Source organism: Colias croceus, chromosome 16, assembly GCF_905220415.1.
Source record: "Colias croceus chromosome 16, ilColCroc2.1".
Classification (NCBI taxonomy): domain Eukaryota; kingdom Metazoa; phylum Arthropoda; class Insecta; order Lepidoptera; family Pieridae; genus Colias; species Colias croceus.
The window spans coordinates 9,799,081-9,819,750 of record NC_059552.1 but is presented as its reverse complement, the minus strand read 5'-3'; the positions used below and the strand labels follow the sequence as shown (position 1 = coordinate 9,819,750).

The 20,670-nt window shown below is 34.4% G+C and overlaps 2 protein-coding genes across 3 annotated transcripts; one reads left to right on the top strand and one right to left on the bottom strand.

Moving 5' to 3' along the window:
• The first annotated feature begins 5,787 nt into the window (after nucleotides 1–5,787).
• On the top strand, nucleotides 5,788–15,190 carry LOC123698456 (DDB1- and CUL4-associated factor 12 homolog). Of its 2 annotated transcripts, none has more exons than XM_045645085.1 (10): nucleotides 5,788–6,213; nucleotides 6,908–7,064; nucleotides 8,371–8,523; nucleotides 9,477–9,598; nucleotides 9,844–9,943; nucleotides 11,180–11,333; nucleotides 13,437–13,594; nucleotides 13,895–14,051; nucleotides 14,482–14,579; nucleotides 15,016–15,190. In XM_045645085.1, exons 1-10 carry the CDS (start codon nucleotides 6,116–6,118, stop codon nucleotides 15,151–15,153), a joined length of 1,335 nt encoding a protein of 444 aa, XP_045501041.1. In that variant the 5' UTR covers nucleotides 5,788–6,115; the 3' UTR covers nucleotides 15,154–15,190. The 2 variants fall into 2 exon arrangements, with proteins under 2 accessions (XP_045501041.1, XP_045501040.1); XM_045645084.1 differs by having other exon boundaries at nucleotides 5,789–6,213; nucleotides 15,001–15,190.
• Nucleotides 15,191–17,804: 2,614 nt separating this feature from the next.
• LOC123698600 lies at nucleotides 17,805–20,656 on the bottom strand. Its single transcript, XM_045645309.1, has 4 exons — nucleotides 20,099–20,656; nucleotides 19,549–19,735; nucleotides 18,439–18,646; nucleotides 17,805–17,955 (listed from the first exon to the last, which is right to left on the bottom strand). The coding sequence occupies exons 1-4, from the start codon at nucleotides 20,654–20,656 to the stop codon at nucleotides 17,886–17,888; spliced, it is 1,023 nt and encodes a 340-aa protein (XP_045501265.1). The 3' UTR covers nucleotides 17,805–17,885.
• Between the last annotated feature and the right edge of the window lie 14 nt (nucleotides 20,657–20,670).

Below are 20,670 nucleotides of genomic sequence, written 5' to 3'. Positions count from 1 at the left end.
GATATGAATGGAACGACAGATATGAGGTATTTGGCCTAACGAAACCCTATGCTACTAGCCAGGAAATATTAAATAATTGTGAAAAGTTAATTCAATCTATCAACCAAGAAGATGTAATAGTATTGGGAATAGGTTCAAATGATAAAAATCCATACAACTTAATATCAGGGTTACTTTCTTTTATATGTAAATTGAAAAACAATAAAATATTTGTATTAAATGTGAAACAAAATCGTTATTTAAATGAAAAATTACTAAATGAACAATTAAAATTATTTTTAAGAGGACATACAAATTGTACCTATATCAATATTGATGGAAATTACAAATACTATAATTATGGATTAAATTATTTGGAAAACTTAACTAATAAATTGAATATCGAAATTGACAGTATTGAGTACAAAAAAATATATTTAAATATTAAACATATTGCCAAAAAACTGAAAGAACAATGTACACTACAAAATGTACAAAATAATTTGAGCTACTCTAAAATAAAAAAAGGCACAATTCCTTATTATTTCACTATGAGTAAAAAAGAAAATCTTAATAAAATAATAAATAAGACTAATAATACATCAAAAAGTACACCACCAGAATATCCAGCAGAAAATAATGAGCTTTTTCGTTCCTAAAACAAATTATCTAACAATTCTGCATCAAAATATAGCTGGCGCCACTAGTAAATCAGAAGAATTATATCTTGCAATTTCACAATTAAATACAACTTCACAGATAGATATCATATGTTTGTGTGAAACCTTTATAAAAATGGGAAATGAACGACTACTTCAACTACCAGGCTATAAAGTGCGTTCATCATATTCACGAAAGCAAAAAAGGGGAGGAACTTGCATATTAGTGAAACAAGATATTCCATGCACTAATTTAGACTACTTAAAGGATTATTCCTGTGATTTATATTTTGAATGTTGTGGAATTTATCTAAAACACTTAAACACGATAGTTATCTGTATATATAGAGTACCCGGACTTAATATTAACATTTTTGTTGAAAGGCTCCAAGATTTATTACAAGTTATTTTAGTTAACAATAAAAAGGTAATATTGTGTGGGGACTGGAATATTGATGTACTAAAAAATACTAAGCTATCGTATGAACTAAATACATTGCTAAAAAATTTTAATATTGAATGTCACATAAAGACACCGACAAGACAGGGAGCATGCTTAGACCAGATAGCTACCAATATAAAAAGAGGGGTAATGGCAGAGGTTATTCATCTTGGCCTTTCAGACCATGAAACGGCGCAACTTGTAAAAATAAATATCAGTAAAAAAAAAACAAATTCACATTGGTTTGAAATAAGGAGAGACTACTGCAAATATAATATAAATAAATTTAATGACTGTATATCATCATTGACTTTCTCGGAAATATACGAATCGAACGATATAAATGAGTGTTTCAGAGCATTCCATGAATTATATTCTTTATTTTATAATTTATGTTTTCCATATATTAAGATAAAAATAAGTACAAACAAAACAAACATAAACTGGATAACGAAGGGCTTAAGAAAATGTTGTGTACGGAAACGATACTTGTACTTAAACTATTTATATTCAAATAATAATAAAAAGAACAAATGGAAAAATTACAAGAAGTATACACATATATTAAAAAAGTGTATTTTCAAATCTAAAAGAATACAAAGTGCTAAGTACATACTCAAAAATAAGAATAAAGGCCAAGCTTTATGGAAAATGATATCAAATAACATCAATGAAGTCAGTAATACACAAGAAATAGGTGAGATTAAAATAAATAATATTGTGTATTCCTCAATTAATGACATTTGCGAACAATTCAATAATTATTTCATTGACATGACTAATCAGACGAACTTCCAATTCAATATGACAGACATTAAAAAAACAATGACCTATGAAAATTTAAATTCAATGTTTTTGACCCCAACTAGCGTTGAAGAAGTCTCTAAAATAATTCAATCACTAAAAAATACAAATGCAGTAGGATCCGATGGAATCTGTACAAAGATATTGAAAGTATCAAGTAAATGTATAGCTAGGCCACTATCTTTCTTGATAAATTTATCTATGGAACAAGGAATATTCCCTACTATTCTAAAAACCGCAGTAGTAAAACCTTTGTATAAAAAAGGGGATCCCTCTGATATAAAGAATTATAGACCCATATCATTAATACCTGTGTTTTCAAAAATCTTTGAGAAGGTGGTAGTAGAAAGACTAAAAAATTTCGTAAACATGAATAAATTATTAACTAGACAACAATTTGGCTTCAGAAAAAACAGTTCAACATCCTTAGCTTGTTTTGACTTAGTAAAAGAAGTTATTCAAGCCTTTATTGAAAAGAATGCTGCGACAGCTGTATTCCTGGACATGAGTAAAGCGTTTGATTTTGTAGACCATAATTTGCTTTTATATAAACTAGCGAAATATGGGATCAGAGGCAAAGCGAATGAATGGATTGAAAACTATCTCAGAGAAAGGGAGCAATATGTCGAACTAGTAAAATGTGTTAACAAAAATAAAATTATATATAAATCCAGTAGAAGGTTCAATAGCTCCGGAGTGCCACAGGGCAGTATTCTCGGCCCATTTCTATTTCTCATGTATATAAACGACCTGCCAAACATAACCAAACATAAAACAGTTTTATTCGCTGATGATACCACACTTATTGTGAAAGGCAACGCAAGGAATACTTCTTACAAATTAGAAATAGGTAAAGCATTATGTGATATAGTAGGGTGGTTAAAAAGCAATAACCTCCAAATCAACTTTGACAAAACTAAAGTGATCCAATTTTGCACTAAAAATACTCGACCAATCGAATTAAAAGTTGATTATGAAAACAAAACCATAGAACAGGTAAAAAGCTACAAGTTTCTGGGTATCCATTTGGACGAAAATTTAAAATGGAATGTGCACATTGAATACATATGTGACAAGATAAACCGATTTGTTTATGTCATAAGACGACTCAGGAACACAGTGTCCATGGAGGCCGCCCTCAATGCTTACCATGCATATGTGTCATCAATCCTCTCATATGGACTTATATTATGGGGGCAATCTTGTGATAGACAAAAGGTGTTTATAGCGCAAAAAAAATGCGTACGGGCCATAGTAGGATTGAGACAAAGAGACAGCTGTAGACCCATATTTGCTAAGCTTCGTATATTAACATTGACATGTATGTATATTAGAGATGTATGCTTATTTGTAAGAAAGCACCCCGAGTATTACACGAAAAAAGGAGAAATTAATACTCAAATTATGACCAGACATCAAAACAAACTTTATTTTCCGACGTGTAGAATAAATACTGCGAAAAATAGTATAATTTTTAGAAGCATTACAATATTCAATAAAATACCAGACGATTTTAAAGAATTACCCGTACATATATTCCGGACGAGGTTAATAAACTGGCTAATTACAAAGCAATTTTATTATATAAGTGACTTGACAAATTAAAAATAGAAATTTAAAATTAATGGATATCATATCTGGACATAAATTAATAATATATTTTTTTATATAAGTGTATCTATAAGTGCTGTGGTATATAATATTGTATAATGTAGTTTATAATATATTTGCACGCTCAACTACGAGCAGAATGTTTAAGGATTTATATTATCTGTATCTACAAACATCTGTATTCTACATTCTGCAAATAAAGCAATTTGAATTTGAATTTGAATTTTGAATTTTGAATTAAAATTTGAATTTTGCACAATTTTGGGACAAGCGATTTCAATTTTTTGTTTAGCTTTCTTGTCGTATCTTGATACTTTTCCAACAGGCTCGGCGCCAACGTAAGTCGATAAAAGAGTGACGACTTTATTATCTTTCCACACAGTGGCCGAAAAGTCTACTCCATTTGAATGGGCAACGCGTTCATAATATGTGCCTCTCGGAACAGAAGTTTTCATAAGTTCCTTTTTATCAGGGAGTCGACAATTCGGTAGCCTGTTTTGCTGAATAGTTCCGACACATTGTATACCCTGTTTATTCAAATAATTTACCAAAGGCAGGGACGTGTAAAAGTTATCGAAGAATACAATATGATTGTTCATCCTTGGTATAGCTCTCGCCAAACGTATAACGACGTTATTTGTTATTCCTAGATCAGGTTCATCGGCTGGTTTGTCTTTTTTTTCTTCTTGTCCAGAATAGATCTCAAATCTGTAAGCATATCCCATAAGATTACAGAGAACAAAAAGCTTATAGCCCCATTTGTGAGGCTTATTTGGTAAATATTGCTTGAGGAAATGTGCAATTTTAGTGGAACACATCTGCTCATCAATAGAAAGTCGTTGGTCTATTGCAACTGATGAAAATGTCGTATTTAGCTGTTCTATCACCGGCCGAATCTTATGAAGGCGATCGTGATCGGAATCGTCTCGCGGAAGATGTTTATTATTATCGTTGAAATGTAAGTAGCTCCTAATCATCTCAAACCGATTTACAGGCATCGCGCTCTTTACAGGATCGTACCCAAACTTGGAATGCCAGTATGAGCGTACACTAGGGAATTGCTCCACTGACATAAATAAAAGAATACCTATGAATTTTTTTAACTCCCCAACAGTAATATTGAAAGATACTGCAGGGTTTTTCTGTACTGCATATAAGTTAGTTTCATCAACAATTTTTTGAAGAAACTCAGGTGTGAAGTAGTGCAAAAAACATTTATATGGTGTATCAAGTTCAGTTATAGCAGAGTCTGTTGTGCTTGGTTGGTGAATTATTTTCGATTCGTCAAACAACAAACTGTCTTTTTTCCAAACGAGTTTCCTCTTATCAAACTCTACATATTGTTGATGACCTTCTTGCATGGGTAATGAAATAATAGTTTGACTTGATGGGCCAGGCAAATCTTGTACTAGTGGTGGATCACTATAGGTAGGATCTTCATGGTCCTCTGCATCCTCGTCTTCCAACTCTTGAATAATTTCTCTTGCATTAGCGAAAAAGGTTTCTTCATCTTCACTTTCATCTTCCAAGCCATCCTCAGAAATATTTCCATCTTCTAAAGCTGCCAGAAGTTGTTCTATGTCTTTATCTGCCACTTTACGGGACATTCTGGATAAAAAATCATAAAATTCGTATGAATATATTATGTATCTGTATACAAATAAGTCAAAAATAAAAAATATATATTATACCGTCAATAAAAATTTTTGTTGCCGATTTTGCATACTGATGTATTTCTACATCACAATTATGCCGCTGATATTTACAAAAACTGTGATTGTATTCTAAAAAAAAAAAATGGAACGGGATCTCCTTACCTTTATCCTCTCGTAAATCACTTTTATCACGTAATAATACTATTTAGTATCCACTAAAATAACATTTCAATTTGACCGCCAAAGTGTGTATTAGAAAATGTGGCACCAAGCTGTCAATTTATGATAAGTAAAAAAGTGAACTGTCATATTGTGAAAGCTTGCGTTCAAAAACTAAGATAAATATTTTTAACACCTATTAAAAGTAAAAAATACTGTATTTGAGTTACCGTTTAGAAATTATTTAAGGACGAAAACACCGATGTATATATACATCATCATGCATTTAAGGGTTAAACAATTATATTCACATATATGAAATTCTTAGATTAAAATAATTATTTGCATCATTTGATTTTCATTTATTTGCCGTAAACTACATTTAAAAGACCGGTTTTACCGGTTTGCAAATGGCTTAAGTCATACTCTCATAGCTGTACCTACTTTTTTTCAATGTCTAAACATTATTGACAAATTGTTACCTTATGTTGATTGTTGACTTGACAATTTATATTCCGTCGACAGTCACCGTCATCTCATTAACTTTTGAAGCTCTAAATAAATCAGGGCTCAATTTTATAATTTAACATTTTGTATTCGTTAAAGATTCATCGATATGTGTTATCAATAGCGCGGACTGGTTTGGGAAAGTGCAACGTGTTAAAATTGTAGAACTCGATCGCAATAATGAAACATGTCGTCGCAACCTCACTATGGATCCATGTACAACAGAACAAAAAGAAAGTGACGAGTTGATCGTGTGTAAACTTAGTGTATTTTAGTTTATTTTTTAGTGTTATTTAAAAATGGCGCAGACGGTGAGACGTGCCGTCGAAGGGAGATATCCCTCTTGTTATATACCTAGCAGACTTAAGGAGAGAAGAGCGAAGGCAAGGGCATTGAGGTAATTAAATGTTAAATAAAGAAACACTCGAGATCAATGACACGAATACGTGACCTCATATTTTTGTTACCAAACTTATCTCTGTTATAAATATTAATTTGACCTATTTTAATTGGAAAAATGTACCTATAGTGCTAAAAGTGTTTATTGGAATCTTATGTAAACTTCTGCATACAACTTTATGTTCGTATTTTAGTTGTTGTATAACATAATGAGAAGGCTTTACTATTTATATACAAATAAATTAGGAAAGCTTATTAACTGTTGCCATGGTATTGGATTATTTATCTAAGGTAAACTAGAGAAATACAAATAAGATAAGATATAAATAGGCACAATAGATTACATAAAAAGTCAATAATGCTTACAAAGTATCAAATTTTGTTGATTAGAAATGTCAAATGCTATATTGATAATTGGGATGTACTTTTAATAAATAAAACTAACATAAATTTAGAGATTTGATTTGATACAGTCAAAGCTCCTTATTCGCGCTTCCTTCGTTCGCGGTTTCACTATTCACGGATGGAAAAAATGCGACTATTTGCGGCACATTTACGGAACCTATTGCCCACGAATAAAGAGCTTTTACTGTATTTTATCAGTATTATCTTACTATTTGAATGATTATTCAGTTCATTAACATTCATAACTTTAATCAAACTGATCTATACATTGCTACTATTTGTTGTAGATTAGAGCAGCAACGAAAGCCTGAAAAGCCGGAAGACTTTGTATGTTACTCAGATAGCGATAGTGAGGAGGAGACACCAGCTCAGCAGCATAGGATCCTATCCACGTCCTATAACTTTGTGGACTATGTTCGCTCCAGGGAAATACAGGCTCCTGAGGTATGTATACTAAGACATTATCATACATAGACAATTGCAAAAAAATGTATGCAATAAAGGCATTCTACTTAACCATACACAGTCATAAGCTTGTATAGAAGAATGTGTACTATGTGGGTGAATCAAAAACAGGTGTTTTATGTGTCTTTTATTCCTTGATAGCGCATTTGAGAATATTTTTGTTTTATGCTAATGGCATATTTATACGTAAATTGTTGCATCTTTCTTTGGGTAGATTGAATAAATAAGCATTCACATAAAATGGATATTCAAGTTTCAAGTAACTTTATTTGCGCACTAAATTCTATTGTAAAAATGATATAATGATATCAAATTGAAGTGCAAAATTGTGTATGTAATAATAGTATTGTTATCAATTCCCAAAGTTATCAAAAATCAATATCAAGATGACCTTTGGAAAACTTTGACTTTGTCATGCCCTCAGCCCTATCAACATTTGTGAAGTACTAATGATTATTTAATAATTGTTTTTAATAGTTAGGCTATGCTTGTTAAAAATGTTTACTAATTCCCATAGCAAATATACAGTCCTAAGTATGTGAGGATGGATGTATGTGTATGTATGTATGTATGTTTGTGTTTACTCTTTGACACAATTCAGTAGTATTTGCGTGAAAGAGTTACTAGGATTACTATGAAATTTAGCACACATATAGAGAGTAATTTGGATGAACACTTAGGATAGGTTTTATCCTGGAAAACCTACAGGAACGGGAACTATGCGGGTTTTCCTTTGAAAACGCGGGCGAAGCCGCGAGTGGAAAGCTAGTACACAGATAATAAGTTAATAACCATGTGCTGCCTATGTGATATTGTAGTCTTAAATATAGATATGAAAAACATAAAAACAAACATTATTCAGTTCGATTGAGCCCCGAGCGGCCCGATCGGACCACGGCACAATAGATTTTCTATTGTGTCTGTGATTCCGGGGGCTGAGTTATTACGTAGTATCAGGCAAACCTGGTATGTGTCATTCAAAATAGTTTAAATTTTTTATCAAAAGATAAATGGTGGTATTGAATTTCCTCCCAAACTTGTTCTTTTCGTGAATGATGAAGCATAATGTAATTGTAAGAATAGTATTCAGGCCAACTACAAATTATTTAAACCTTTATTCAACACATATTTGTTGAACTGTGTCTAAACATGCAAACAATGTTGAAGAATATGCTATTTACAAATTTAATTTTCCGTTCTTACAGAGAATTAAATTTTCAAATCAAAGTTGGCATTCGCTGATTACATACATAATTTTATTTTAAACTATCATTCACTGTTTCAGCCTCGCTCCGTGGACCCATCATACGCGACGCGGCACATGCTCACACACGACATGTTCCGCGAGACCCCCGTCAACCTGGGCAACATGAACAAGGTGTTCTGCTCCCAGTGGCTCTCCGACAGACAGATTGTGTTCGGCACTAAGTGTAATAAAGTAAGTCTTATGTAAAGGGGTTGGATGATATACAATATCGATAACATCTATACGCGACACAGCACATGCTCATGCACGACATGTTCCGCGAGACCCCGTCAACCTGGGTAACATGAACAAGGTGTTTTGTTCCCAGTGGCTCTCCAACAGACATATTGTGTTCGGCACTAAGTGTAATAAGGTAAGTGATTTTTTTTGGAGTTTAAAAAAGAGAATAATCTCTATTTTTAGTTTGTTTACTTTATTATAGTTATGTGGTTTTTAGCATATTATTGTCTTTTGCAGCATAGTTAGAATAGAGCGAGGTTTTCTTATTTCTTTAGTAATTTTTTTTTATTTAAATTTATGAAATATCCTTACTTAGATTATAAATGCGAAAATGTGTTTGTTTGTTTTTCTTTCAGGGTGTCCCACTATCGGTATACTAAGCGCGAAGGGACTTGTAGTTTTGCAAACACTGTTCACGTAAAAAATACTTAAACAACAAAATTACGCCAAATTTTTTTTGCTAAAATTTTCCTTAAAATTCATGTTTTCTTCTCTTGCTTCGCGCAGCCGGCATATAACGCTTCGTGAGCATTTTGTCTATGAAAACATAATCTTAAACGATAGCTCACGTGCGGATGGCAAAGTCGGGCGGGATGCTTGAGAGGGGTGTACACAAAGACTTTTTAAGAATTCATCTATTTGAAAAAAAAATGTATCTGGAATTTTATAAGTATTTTTTACTTACTCAGCGTATGCAAAACTATAACCTCCATTGAGCTTAGAATACCGACGGTGGGACACTCTGTATAGGTAGTATGATTTTTGTGTCGTGGGATACTAAAGATTAGACTAGGTACTCTCTACTACGGTAAAACATATCAGTGTTATGGGAATTATCTTTGATTACGCGTTTGGAAAGCTAATAAATTATAAATTATTTATGTTTGTTTATTACTTGTAAATAGTTAATGGTGTACGACGTGCGCTCCCGGTCACTGGACGCGATCCCGACGCTGCGGTCGCGCGCGCCGTGGCCGGGCGCGGAGCACCAGACGGGCATACATGCGTTGCAGATCAACCCGTCGAGGTAAGGCTGTTTACACGCGAGGCGGTTTGTGGGCGTTTTTTTGGTGATTGGAATTGTTAGTAGTAAATGCTTTTATATTGGTTTTCTTTCTCCTATTTTCTATGATTTTAACAATGAATCGAACGTAGCAGGATTAGCATATTTAAAATTTTTTTTGTTGGCAAAATATAAAAATATAATTTTTGTTAAAATTACTAATACCTTTTTTTATAATTTAGTTAAGTATTACATTGCCTATTTTTCAGAACACTATTAGCAACAGGCGCACGTAATTCTTGCGAGTTGGCTATCTACCGTCTGCCGACACTCGACCCTGTGTGTGTGGGAGAAGCGCATAAAGACTGGGTAAGTCAATAATAATTATTAAATTTTTAGAAACAGGATAGTTCTTTGATATCATTATTTTTTTGTAAAAATAATATGATATGATAACAGAGGTGGTGGGAGAAATTACTTCACAGGTATTTTCTGTAGAAACTACTATAAGCGGTGGCATTGTCTCTTAATTACGACAATTCTAATATACCAAACCATTTCGAAATAATTAAATGTGTATTAGAGTTTAAATAAATTGTCAATGCATTATCAATTGAATATTCCAAATTTATAAATTAGTTTAGAATAACAATTCATTTATAAATAATATAAATCGGGAAAACCAGTGGTCCAAAATTATGTCCTTGTGGAACCCCAAACACTCTAATTCGTTGTAGGATCGTGTATTGAGCCTAGAAACCAGTGTCTTTAGATAATTAGGGCAGGAATAATGTAACTATCACTGTCTTGTATAATACTGCATGTGAAAGTTTTGCCCGAATCAAATTTTGAGGCTTAATGGGTAATGTTACCTGTGTAAAAGGCCTGATATGTTTCATCCATCTGTATTATATTATTTGATATTTTAAACTTAACAATTTGTTAGTTAGAACGAGCTTAGGTCTGAAAGAACTGGAAAAATAAGTACCTAATGAAAAATTATTTTTGAGCTGAATAGATGATTATTTGTTGCACTTCTCAATATAAGCAAAGCAGCAAAAAAAAATGTTGCACAAATGGGAAAAAATGTTAATTTTGTGAGCAAACGTGGATGGGGGACCGCTAATCTATACTTAATATTATAAAGCTGAAGAGTTTGTTCGTTTGAACGCGCTAATCTCGGGAACTACTGGTCCGATTTGAAAAATTATTTCGGTGTTAGATAGCCCATTCATCGAGGAAGGCTATAGGCTATATATCATCTCGCTAAGACCAACAGGAGCGGAGCAACGCGGGTGAAACCGCGAAGCACAGCTAGTACAGTAATAGTAAGCTTTTCCTTTGTAAATGGATATCTTAATGTGATTCTGACAATAAATGTGTTTTATTTATTATTTATTTAATACTAGTGGTCCGCCTCGGTGGTACAGTGGTACATATTTCGCAATAAAAGTTAGCCTATGTCCTTTCTCGGGTATCAAAATATCTCCATACCAAATTTCATGCAAATTGGTTCAGTAGTTTAGGCGTGATTGAGTAACAGACAGACAGACAGACAGAGTTACTTTCGCATTTATAATATTAGTATGGATTTATGCCGTCCAGATCCTGGACATGTGCTGGCTGGACGACGAGTTCGTAGTGACCGGGTCGCGCGACTCGCGTCTTGCGTTATGGCGCGCGCCGCCCGACGAGCCGGCGCCGCTCGCGCCGCTGCACCGCTACATCGCGCCGCACGCCGCCCGCGACTGCCGCGCCGGTACGTGCCTGCACACACACATACACACACATAACACAGCTACAGCTACTTGTACCTACAGCTACTATAGTAGAGCCATTTTAATAGGCAACATTTGACAGTTCAACAAAATTCAACAACGTAACTTAGTAACGACGACATAGAATAACATGATATTTCGTTTTGTTAGAACTGCACATTTGCTTAACTTTTTTCAATTACGATTACATATTTATAATAATAATGACCGATACAAGTTATTTTAAGATTTCATTTTACTGATAAACCATCCTAAACATAATAAATAGACATCGGATTATATGCATTTGCATATTTGCATATGCAAATGCATAAAACTCTCTAATTACGGCGTTAGTGCATATTTTAGCCTTTTTCCCCAATCGTGCATATTTCGTGCATAAATCGTTAAGTAGCGGGAGTTTTGATTGGTCGACTAACCTTTATTAGCCAATCAGAACGCTCAGCGAGTAAACAAACCCTATTTTGGCATGGTAAAATGGCAAAAAATTACAAACTGGGCTACATTTTAAGTAAATTTTGAGCCATTCAAAATAGGGCCAGATTACCATTTTGGGGCTAAAAACGTAAAACACGGGTTGAATTCCAAAAAAGGGCTAGATTTAGCCCGGAAAGGTCTAAGGTGGCAACACTGGGCTCGCGGGTGACAAACGTCACAAATTTGTGCTCGAAAATTTGGTAAAAATGCTTAATTGTATATTGGCACAAAAACTATATACTCAATTTCAAGAAAATTTCAATGTTTTTGTACAATCTTTGATTTAAATATATAAAAATAATAAAGGTTTTTTTGATTTATATGTGCATATTTTAGGCATATCAGTCGTTTTTAGTGCATATTTCGGCCTTTTTTAGCGCATATTTGCATGCATATTTTGGCATTTTGTTAGTGCATATAATCCGATGTCTAATAATAAACAATTTCTGAATTTAAGAACTGACGTCGCTACAATTTTGTGTCAATAAACCTTTTTTCTTTTTAAATGCTAGAGACGTTACTCTAAAAATCGAAATCTGACATCTAGAATAGAATGCATTGATTACTTGTGAATAAAAATCATCATAAATTAATAAATTCGATTGACAAATGTTTCAAATCCGTATCGATTAATACACTTTAATCGATGTTTTTAAGCAGGTTACCTCTCTTCGAAGATAAAATTGATAGACGTCAAATGTTGCCTATTAAATTGGCTCGACTATAATTTATGTTTTATATGTAAGTTATCCCATAATTGCATGTACATGTATATTTTTTTTTGTTGTCAAATAAAGAAGTTATTATTATTAAAAAAAACACATAACACAGCTACACACACGTACAATAAAAGACGTGTGTCACTCGGGGACTGCCGCGGTAAAGCTATTGCACGCTATGTCTTCAAGCCACACGTCCGCCCGTCGGATTGGGGAGCGTGAAGTTTTTCGTTACGGAATTTCTGGATTCGGTCCCCGCGCTCAAGGCCCGCGATGGAAGCTATGCAATAGCTTAAAAAAAATACGTGTGGCACTCTATTAGTTAAAGCTATTGCATAGCATTGCATCGCTGTGCCGGTTGGAGTGGGGGGTGTTAGGTTTTGTCGTTACGGACTTTTTACATTCGGTCGCCGCGCTCAAAGTCTAAGATGAAAGCTATGCAATAGCTTAAAATACACACACGCAACCCAGCTTAACACATGTTCAACACACGCATTATCTCGCGCGTGCCAAAGCGATTTCCTCAATTACGCACACACGTAAATACACTGCACGCATACGTCGCACGCACACACTGCCCACACTTGCACGCAACCTTACACACACATATTTGTTTGCAAACCAGACACGATCACACGTATGCACACTGCGCGCATTTCCACCCCACTCACAATACTCATTTTGTTTTTTCACGCAACCAAATACATACTGGTCACGTTCGCTCCACACGCACATTTGTAAATGAAACACACCCACACACGCGTAAAAGATTCAACACACACGTATTTTTATTCAACCGATATTTTATAAATAAACTTCACAAAAATATATTTCTGAAAAGGGCTACAGCTTAAACTAAAACTTAATAAAATATAAAATCATCCCCAGGTCAAAAAGTCCGCGCGCTAACATTCAACAAGCGATGGCGTGAAATCGCAGCGCTCACTCTCAACGGCTACATACACGTGTTCAACGCGGCGACGTTCCGACAGACGCTGTCAAGGAAGCTACCGTCGTGCCAGGATCTAGTGTGTTTGGCTACACAGGTAAATTGATATACACAAAACATGGGTTTCTTTTTTGTTAACGTCAATTTGGAAGTTTAAAAAAAAATTGTGACTAAAAAAAAAAAGAAAGCGATTTTGTCGGATTTTTTTATAATTTTAGACTATGTTTATGTGAAAACAATTTTTTTTTAAAGATTTATCTGTTCGTTTAATATAGGATAAAATACATACATACGTGATATCTGTAGTGATTTACTTTTCGCAATTTTAAGCACTTGAATTTAACTTGAGGTAACTGAAACCGAAATCATAACCTAAGACTTTTTTTTTTAATTACAGGAAAGCGGAATTTACGCGATCGGCTGCAAATCCTACACTCTACTATTAGACTGCCGCACTTTACAATCAGTTAAGAAGATAACATCGAGATACAATGGATGCGGCATCCGATCGGCCACGTTTAGAGGCGATATGCTCACCATTGGCACGGGTTTGGGTAAGTAACAGACTAGTTATTAAACTTATTGGTTAATAATAATAAAAAATAATGACGCAAACATTCTAAATTCAACAATAAACTAAATTGAACGACGGTACGTGCGTCGTAAGATTATTTTTAAATTACCACACCTGATCGTTTAATTTTATTCATATTTGTCAAAACAGAAATCAGTGGCGTTGTTTGTTTGTTGGCAAAATTCATTGAAATTAACACCATATCCCGTAACAATAAGGTTCAAAGTCTATTGTCGCTTATTTAAAAACTCTGCCAAATACACGCGTAGGCAGAGTTTTGCTTCGGACAATTTATTATAAAAAATCGCGTTCTTATTGGCTATGTAACTTTTACATTATTTTGCGCCGATTAATTTATAATTATATTTCCAAGTACTTTTTTCGCATCCTTTAAATGTATTTTTTTCTAGGCTTGTTAATGTTCTACGACCTGAGGGCGGGCAAATATCTAGAGAGCAACATTCATTCGTCGAAAACAGTCACACTCAGAGCTTCCAGAGGTTACGTGGTATGTATCTTTTTTTATTACGATTTTTTGTGCTTTTCTATCATTTTTCTAACGCTTGGAGTTTAATAGTTTAAATATTTTTCATTGTTTATGTTGTGCAGAGATATTGCTACAATCGAACATTCATAAATATTAATAAAATAAAAAGAAAATGTGGCTCAAGTGTATAAAAAAGATTTTCAATTAACTGGGATGATGCCGAAATCCATCTATTTTTGTTTTAATTTTTTGTAGTGTCCTATAACGTGAAAAAAGTCGCGGGCGTCGGCTATCATATTAACATCGCAACTTTTTTTTTAATAAATTAAAATAAGTGAATTAAGATGAAGCACGCGGGTTCGAATCCCGCTTGTCTTTCATCACTTTTTTTTGTAATTTTACCTCAAAACTTGGTACCAATACAACAATAACAACGCGCCAGTTCCCCGACGAGGAGGCGGAGGGGTTCAACCAGGTGAAGTACGTGCCGGCGATATACACGCACTGCTACGACGACAGCGGCACGCGCATCTTCACCGCCGGCGGCCCGCTGCCCGCGCCGCTCGTCGGCAACTACGCCGGCATCTGGCAGTAGGGGGCGGGGGGGGGGTTCTATGAGTCAAGGGGCAGAGGGGGGAGGAGGAAAGCTTACGGAAGCAGAGAGAGCTCGCTCGTCGATACGCAGCTTGCTCGTCGATACTATGCGGGCATCTGGCAGTAGGGGGAAAGGGCTGTGAGGAAGAGAGGGGAGGAGAAAAACTTAGAGAGAGCGAGCTCGTCGATACTACGCGGGCATCTGGCAGTCTAGTGGCATCTGGCAGTCAGTTCTATGAGTCAAGTGGCAGATGGGGGAAGCTTAGAGATGGGGAGGTCGCACGTTGGGAAATACGCGGGCGTCTTGACAGTGGGGGGGGGGGACTGGCAGTATGGAACGAGAGGGGAAGTAGGGGATGACTGTATGGAAGAGAAAAGGGGGGGCGATTAGTTGTGTGATAAAGGTGGGCTTATGTTTTGAGAAGGGGGGGAGGCAACTGTTTGTGTAAAAAAAGGGAATGAGGTCTTGCTGATTGTGTAAGAAAAGAGAGTCGAATGGTAGCTGGCATATTTTGTTGTATTTTGGCTGGCATGATCATAATAAATGAAAGAAGGGCTTGTCGCAATAACATGATGATAAATATCTAAATAAAAATTTATAAAATAATAAAATATGCTATAAGATTTTATGAAAATGGTTTTAATATGATATGAATTGCTAGGAGATTTTGTATTAAATGTTCTGAAAAAAAATATAGATTAAGCGATTTTAAAGGCAACGAATGCAATATTAAATGCCTTTAATATTATGTACCTATAGAATTTTTATATGGGATAAAAGTAATGTATATTAATCAGCAAACAGCAGTTGCCTCTCTCCCCTCTTTTTCGCAGTTTTACCCAATGCCTATTATAAATAATATTTTACGTAAAACAAAATTGAGACCTTTTTTTTACTTTGTAACATGCCGTTACATTTCCCTTGAAGAAATTAAATAACGTACCTAAGATTAGAACATACATGTGATTATTCGTTGCTCAAATAACTATGTTTTATTTTTATTTTAAAATAATCAAATAAAGTGTAAAGATTTTGACATTTGTGTTTAAATAAACATTTTAAGTTATATTTTTATTATTATGATATTTGAGCAATGAAATCACTCTAGAAGATTACTAATTAGTGATGAATGTATGTATTCTATTAGTTTATTTCTGTAAAACTATTAATTTCTGGTATTTTATGAATTGATTTTGAAATAAATACAATCGCATCCATCGCGTGTTCATATTCTTGGTAGTTAACTTTAAAATAAATGAATGTCAAATTTAAAAATAATTCTACAATGAAAAGTCTTTGATTGAGTGATTATTATTGCAGATTATTCCTTGCAGTTTAGAAATTTTAATCTTAAATGATTTTAATTTATCTTTCCGCCATTTTGTGATCTGTGACATTTGGCCTTACGTCAAAAATTTGGGAGGGAAAATTACGAAGTTCTTAAAAAGGCTAATGATTAGCAAAATATTTACCTAAGAATTCTAATTTTTATAATATTATAAGATTGATGGATACGTTATGATATCATGATTGTGAGTGAAATATTTAGCATAGTGGAACAGCCTACAAACTAAAAGGCAAGGCAAGTATGTTTGGTTTTAAAAAATCGATCTGTGCATTAAAATATATCATCTAGTTTGTAGTATGTTCTGCTTTGTTGTTTGGTTTGAAGCCGTATTACCTCAATTTGATGTAATGTAGGTTTTATTCTTAGGATTGGTTTGGAAAGTTACGGCCGTATAAAAACTTGTCGTGTTTCGGGAGCAACCTTGAAATTATATAATTTTTGCTTTGACCCCATATACCTACTGTGAAAGAAATTAATGACCAATATTCTCGAAAACTTGATTGAAAGAATGTTTAAGTTAAGTATACGTAATAATCTTGTATGTCGCTCAAAACGCTAAAAATTTTTCATTGAAAACATTATCTTATTGAGCTGCGATAATATTGTAATGTGTTCATTCTAAGAACTTATACTTACATTATTAGTTTACCATTTACTGAGTAATTTTGGCGCGCTGTCAAATAATTTAGTCCATAGACCATAGATTATAAATGTATGCAATGTAATTTAATGTAATGGAGATGCGTTTGGTGTGTTTTTACAAGTAATTTTCTTAAAAAAAGGATGATTAAAAGACTTGGATACACAGTATATTGTTTTTCTTATAAATTTAAGGATATCTATACAGGGTGTCCCACTATCGGTATACTAAGCGCGAAGGGACTTGTAGTTTTGCATACACTGATCACGTAAAAAATACTTAAATAAAAAAATTACGTCAAAAGTTTTTTGCTAAATTTTTCCTTAAAATCCATGGTTTCTTCCCAAACTTCGCGCAGCCGGCATATGCCGCTTCGCTAATGTGAGCATTTTGTCTATGAAAACATAATCTTTAAAGAATGCTCACGTGCGGGTGGCAAAGTTGGGCGGGTTGCTTGTTAGGGGTGTAGTGTAGTTTTAAGAATTCATCGATCTGAAAAAAATGCGTCTGGAATTTTATAAGTATTTTTTACGTACTCAGCGATTGAATAACTATAACCTTCTCAGAGCTTAGTATATCAACGGTGGGATACCTGGTATAAAATAAAGTTATGATCATCATTTCTTCCTATCATAGTTTGGGATGTCTAAATAAAACAACAGATTTTATCAAATTATTTATTAGGAAGCGATATAAATGCAAAAAATATCAAATGTATTGAAAGCCTGTAAATACAATCCAAACTTATATGTTGACAACCCATCCAGGTGGAAGCGGAGTGCCTTCACTGTCAATGTATTGATCCCATTGGGACCTAAAATGATAAAAATACATATAGTACAAGTCTATGGAAAAAAATAAGAAATAAACATTATTTATTATTATTACATTAAAATAAAGTACTGACATGAAGTCTCATCTTTTATAAAAATAATAACTCAGAAAAAATAATAATTGAGAAAGTTTCCTGCAGTTTTTTATCCAATGTATAATGCATAGTTTATATCTGTACCTTTACTAGCACTTTTAATGCAACAAAAACAACAAGTAGGTACATGAATATTTCACATATTATATAACACTAGCTGCGCTCCGCGGTTTCACCCACATGGCTCCCCTTTTAGTCTTTAGTGTGATGATATATAGCCTTATAGCCTTCCTCGATAAATGGGCTATCCAACGCCGAAATATTTTTTCAAATCGGACCAGTAGTTCTTGAGATTAGCATGTTCAAACAAACAAACAAACTCTTCGGCTTTGTAATAGTAAGTAAAGATTATTTTAAAAAAATACCAACCTGACGGAAACAAACTTGTCACTATCTCCATTAAAATCAACCTGTGGGTTCGCCCCACCAAAAAGCACCTGCCTCCATTCATCCAAAACAGTGTCTATTTGTATGGCATCATCAACTGGTTTTGCTGCTTTGGTCAGCTGAGTCCGCAGATTGGTTTCCTCTTTATCATACATTTCTAGCCTTTGCATCCATAGGGTTTTTAGCTTTTCTGTAACATAAGATAATCTTGATATATTGCAATAAAAAATTTTTTTTAATGTGAATGAATAGTATTAAATAAGTTCGGTTTACAATGAAATGCAAGTTAGAAAATTGCTAATTAGATTTGAAACTTATTATCTTTTATTGAAACACCTATGTTTTGTTAATCTATACTAATATTATAAAGCTGAAGTGTTTGTTAGTTTGTCTGAACGCGCTAATCTTGGGAACTACTGGTCCGATTTGAAAAATTCTTACGGTGTTAGATAGCTCATTTATCGAGGAAGGCTAAGGGTCTCGGCACACACATGGGATCGGAAAGGGATCGTAACCGTATCGCCTCGAGCCGTTCAGAATGGTTTGTATTAAACTCCCTACTGCAACGCACACTAATCGGAATAGTAACGTAATCGCCTCCCCTCGGAACAGGCTCCGAACTTGCAATTCAAGCGCTAACGGCTCATCGTCCCCGCGCTTACGTCTCTCCGTCCCCGCGCTTACGTCTCTCCGTGCACGCGCTTACGTGTCTGCCTGCTACGACTTGCCGTACTTACCGTTTTTAGGCGTAACGCCGGTGTCGCCTAGCCGTAACCGAGTTGACGTACAGGCGCTGCTGATACGCTTTCGTCACGTGCATACGGTAGGTTGACGCCTGGTTGACAGCGAGGCGAAAGGCGTTACGGTTACGATCCCTTTCCGATCCCATATGTGTGCTGAGACCTTAAAGCTATATATCATCACGCTACGACCAACAGGAGAGGAGCCACAGGGGTGAAACCGCGCGGAACAACTAGTACTTAATATAATGTAGAAAGGTTATTTACTAAGAAATACAACCCTTACAATGTAAACATCGCATGTTATGCTACACCTCAAAATATACATGGAGAACCAAAAATAAAAACTTACCAATATTTTTTTGGAAGGCATCAGTTTCATTATCGGATATATTTTGACCCCTGCCTTTGGCTGTGTTCTGTCTTGCTTGCCGCAACTTTAAAAGAGCATCCAATTTAGCTAAACACTTTTTCGTGTCATTCTTCTTTCTGATTACATCCTTCAGTACTGTATCTGCCTCTAATTTAGCTTGTTCTTCCTGTGGACAATTTAAAACTTTAATATATAATACACTATGTAACATATTAATATGACACAACATTTAAATAGTAAATAGCATCTCATGACTAAAAGTTAAGAACTTTAGAAATAAACCTTTAAAAGTCAACCTGTAACTTGATAATAACAAAAACAGTATCACTACATAGTATAAAACAATGTTGCTTTCTCTGTCCCTATGTATGCTTCAATCTTTAAAACTACGCAACGGATTTTTATGCGGGTTTTTTTAATAGATAGTGATTCAAGAGGAAGGTTTTAGTATATAATTTCTTATGTTTTAGCGGGTTGTTACAAAGCGGGTGGAAAGCTAGTTTATCATAAAATAATCATTATACTTTACCTTGAGTAAATCATCCTTTATCTTTTGCAGATCCTCATCAATCTTTCTAGACCGTTCCTCATTTTCTTTTATTCTTTCTATCTTTTCCAGTTTTCTTTCTTCTCGCAATCTTTTCATACGCAACCGTTTAGCTGACCTTTTTGCCAAAGACTTCCTAGCTAACTCCATGTATGGACTATCAAATTGTGTAATTATTCCATTGATTATAGCCTTTTTCTCCATAACAGTGTACATTATAGACTTCCATTCTTCTTCTGTGTATTTATCAACATTTTCTGATAAGTCCTTGTGTTTCTCTTGTATTTCTTTCAATTGCAACATTAATGTTGTTAGTTTTTCCTTCAATTGCCCAATACTTATATCTTTTGTCTTAGTATGTTGTATCGATCTGATATGACGTTCAAATTTCTTAACAAATTCTTGATCAGTCAATTGAGGCGTTAAAGAAAAAGGGGTGACAGGAGGGGGTGGAGGAGTAGGTAGTGGGTTTGGATATTGATTTTGGAATGTAGAATTGCTTCCGTGATAAACATTATAAAAGTTTCGATTATTTGCCATGATTGTTAATATAA

Coding starts and splice junctions, on each gene's coding strand:
- LOC123698456 (XM_045645084.1), top strand. CDS start 6,116: ATGGCGCAGACGGTGAGACGTGCCGTCGAAGGGAGATATCCCTCTTGT. Junction 8,524..9,476: donor TCGGCACTAAGTGTAATAAA/GTAAGTCTTATG, acceptor ACTTGTAAATAG/TTAATGGTGTACGACGTGCG. Junction 11,334..13,436: donor CGCCCGCGACTGCCGCGCCG/GTACGTGCCTGC, acceptor AATCATCCCCAG/GTCAAAAAGTCCGCGCGCTA.
- LOC123698600 (XM_045645309.1), bottom strand. CDS start 20,656: ATGGCAAATAATCGAAACTTTTATAATGTTTATCACGGAAGCAATTCT. Junction 19,736..20,098: donor TAAAGGATGATTTACTCAAG/GTAAAGTATAAT, acceptor AATTGTCCACAG/GAAGAACAAGCTAAATTAGA. Junction 17,956..18,438: donor GACAAGTTTGTTTCCGTCAG/GTTGGTATTTTT, acceptor TTATCATTTTAG/GTCCCAATGGGATCAATACA.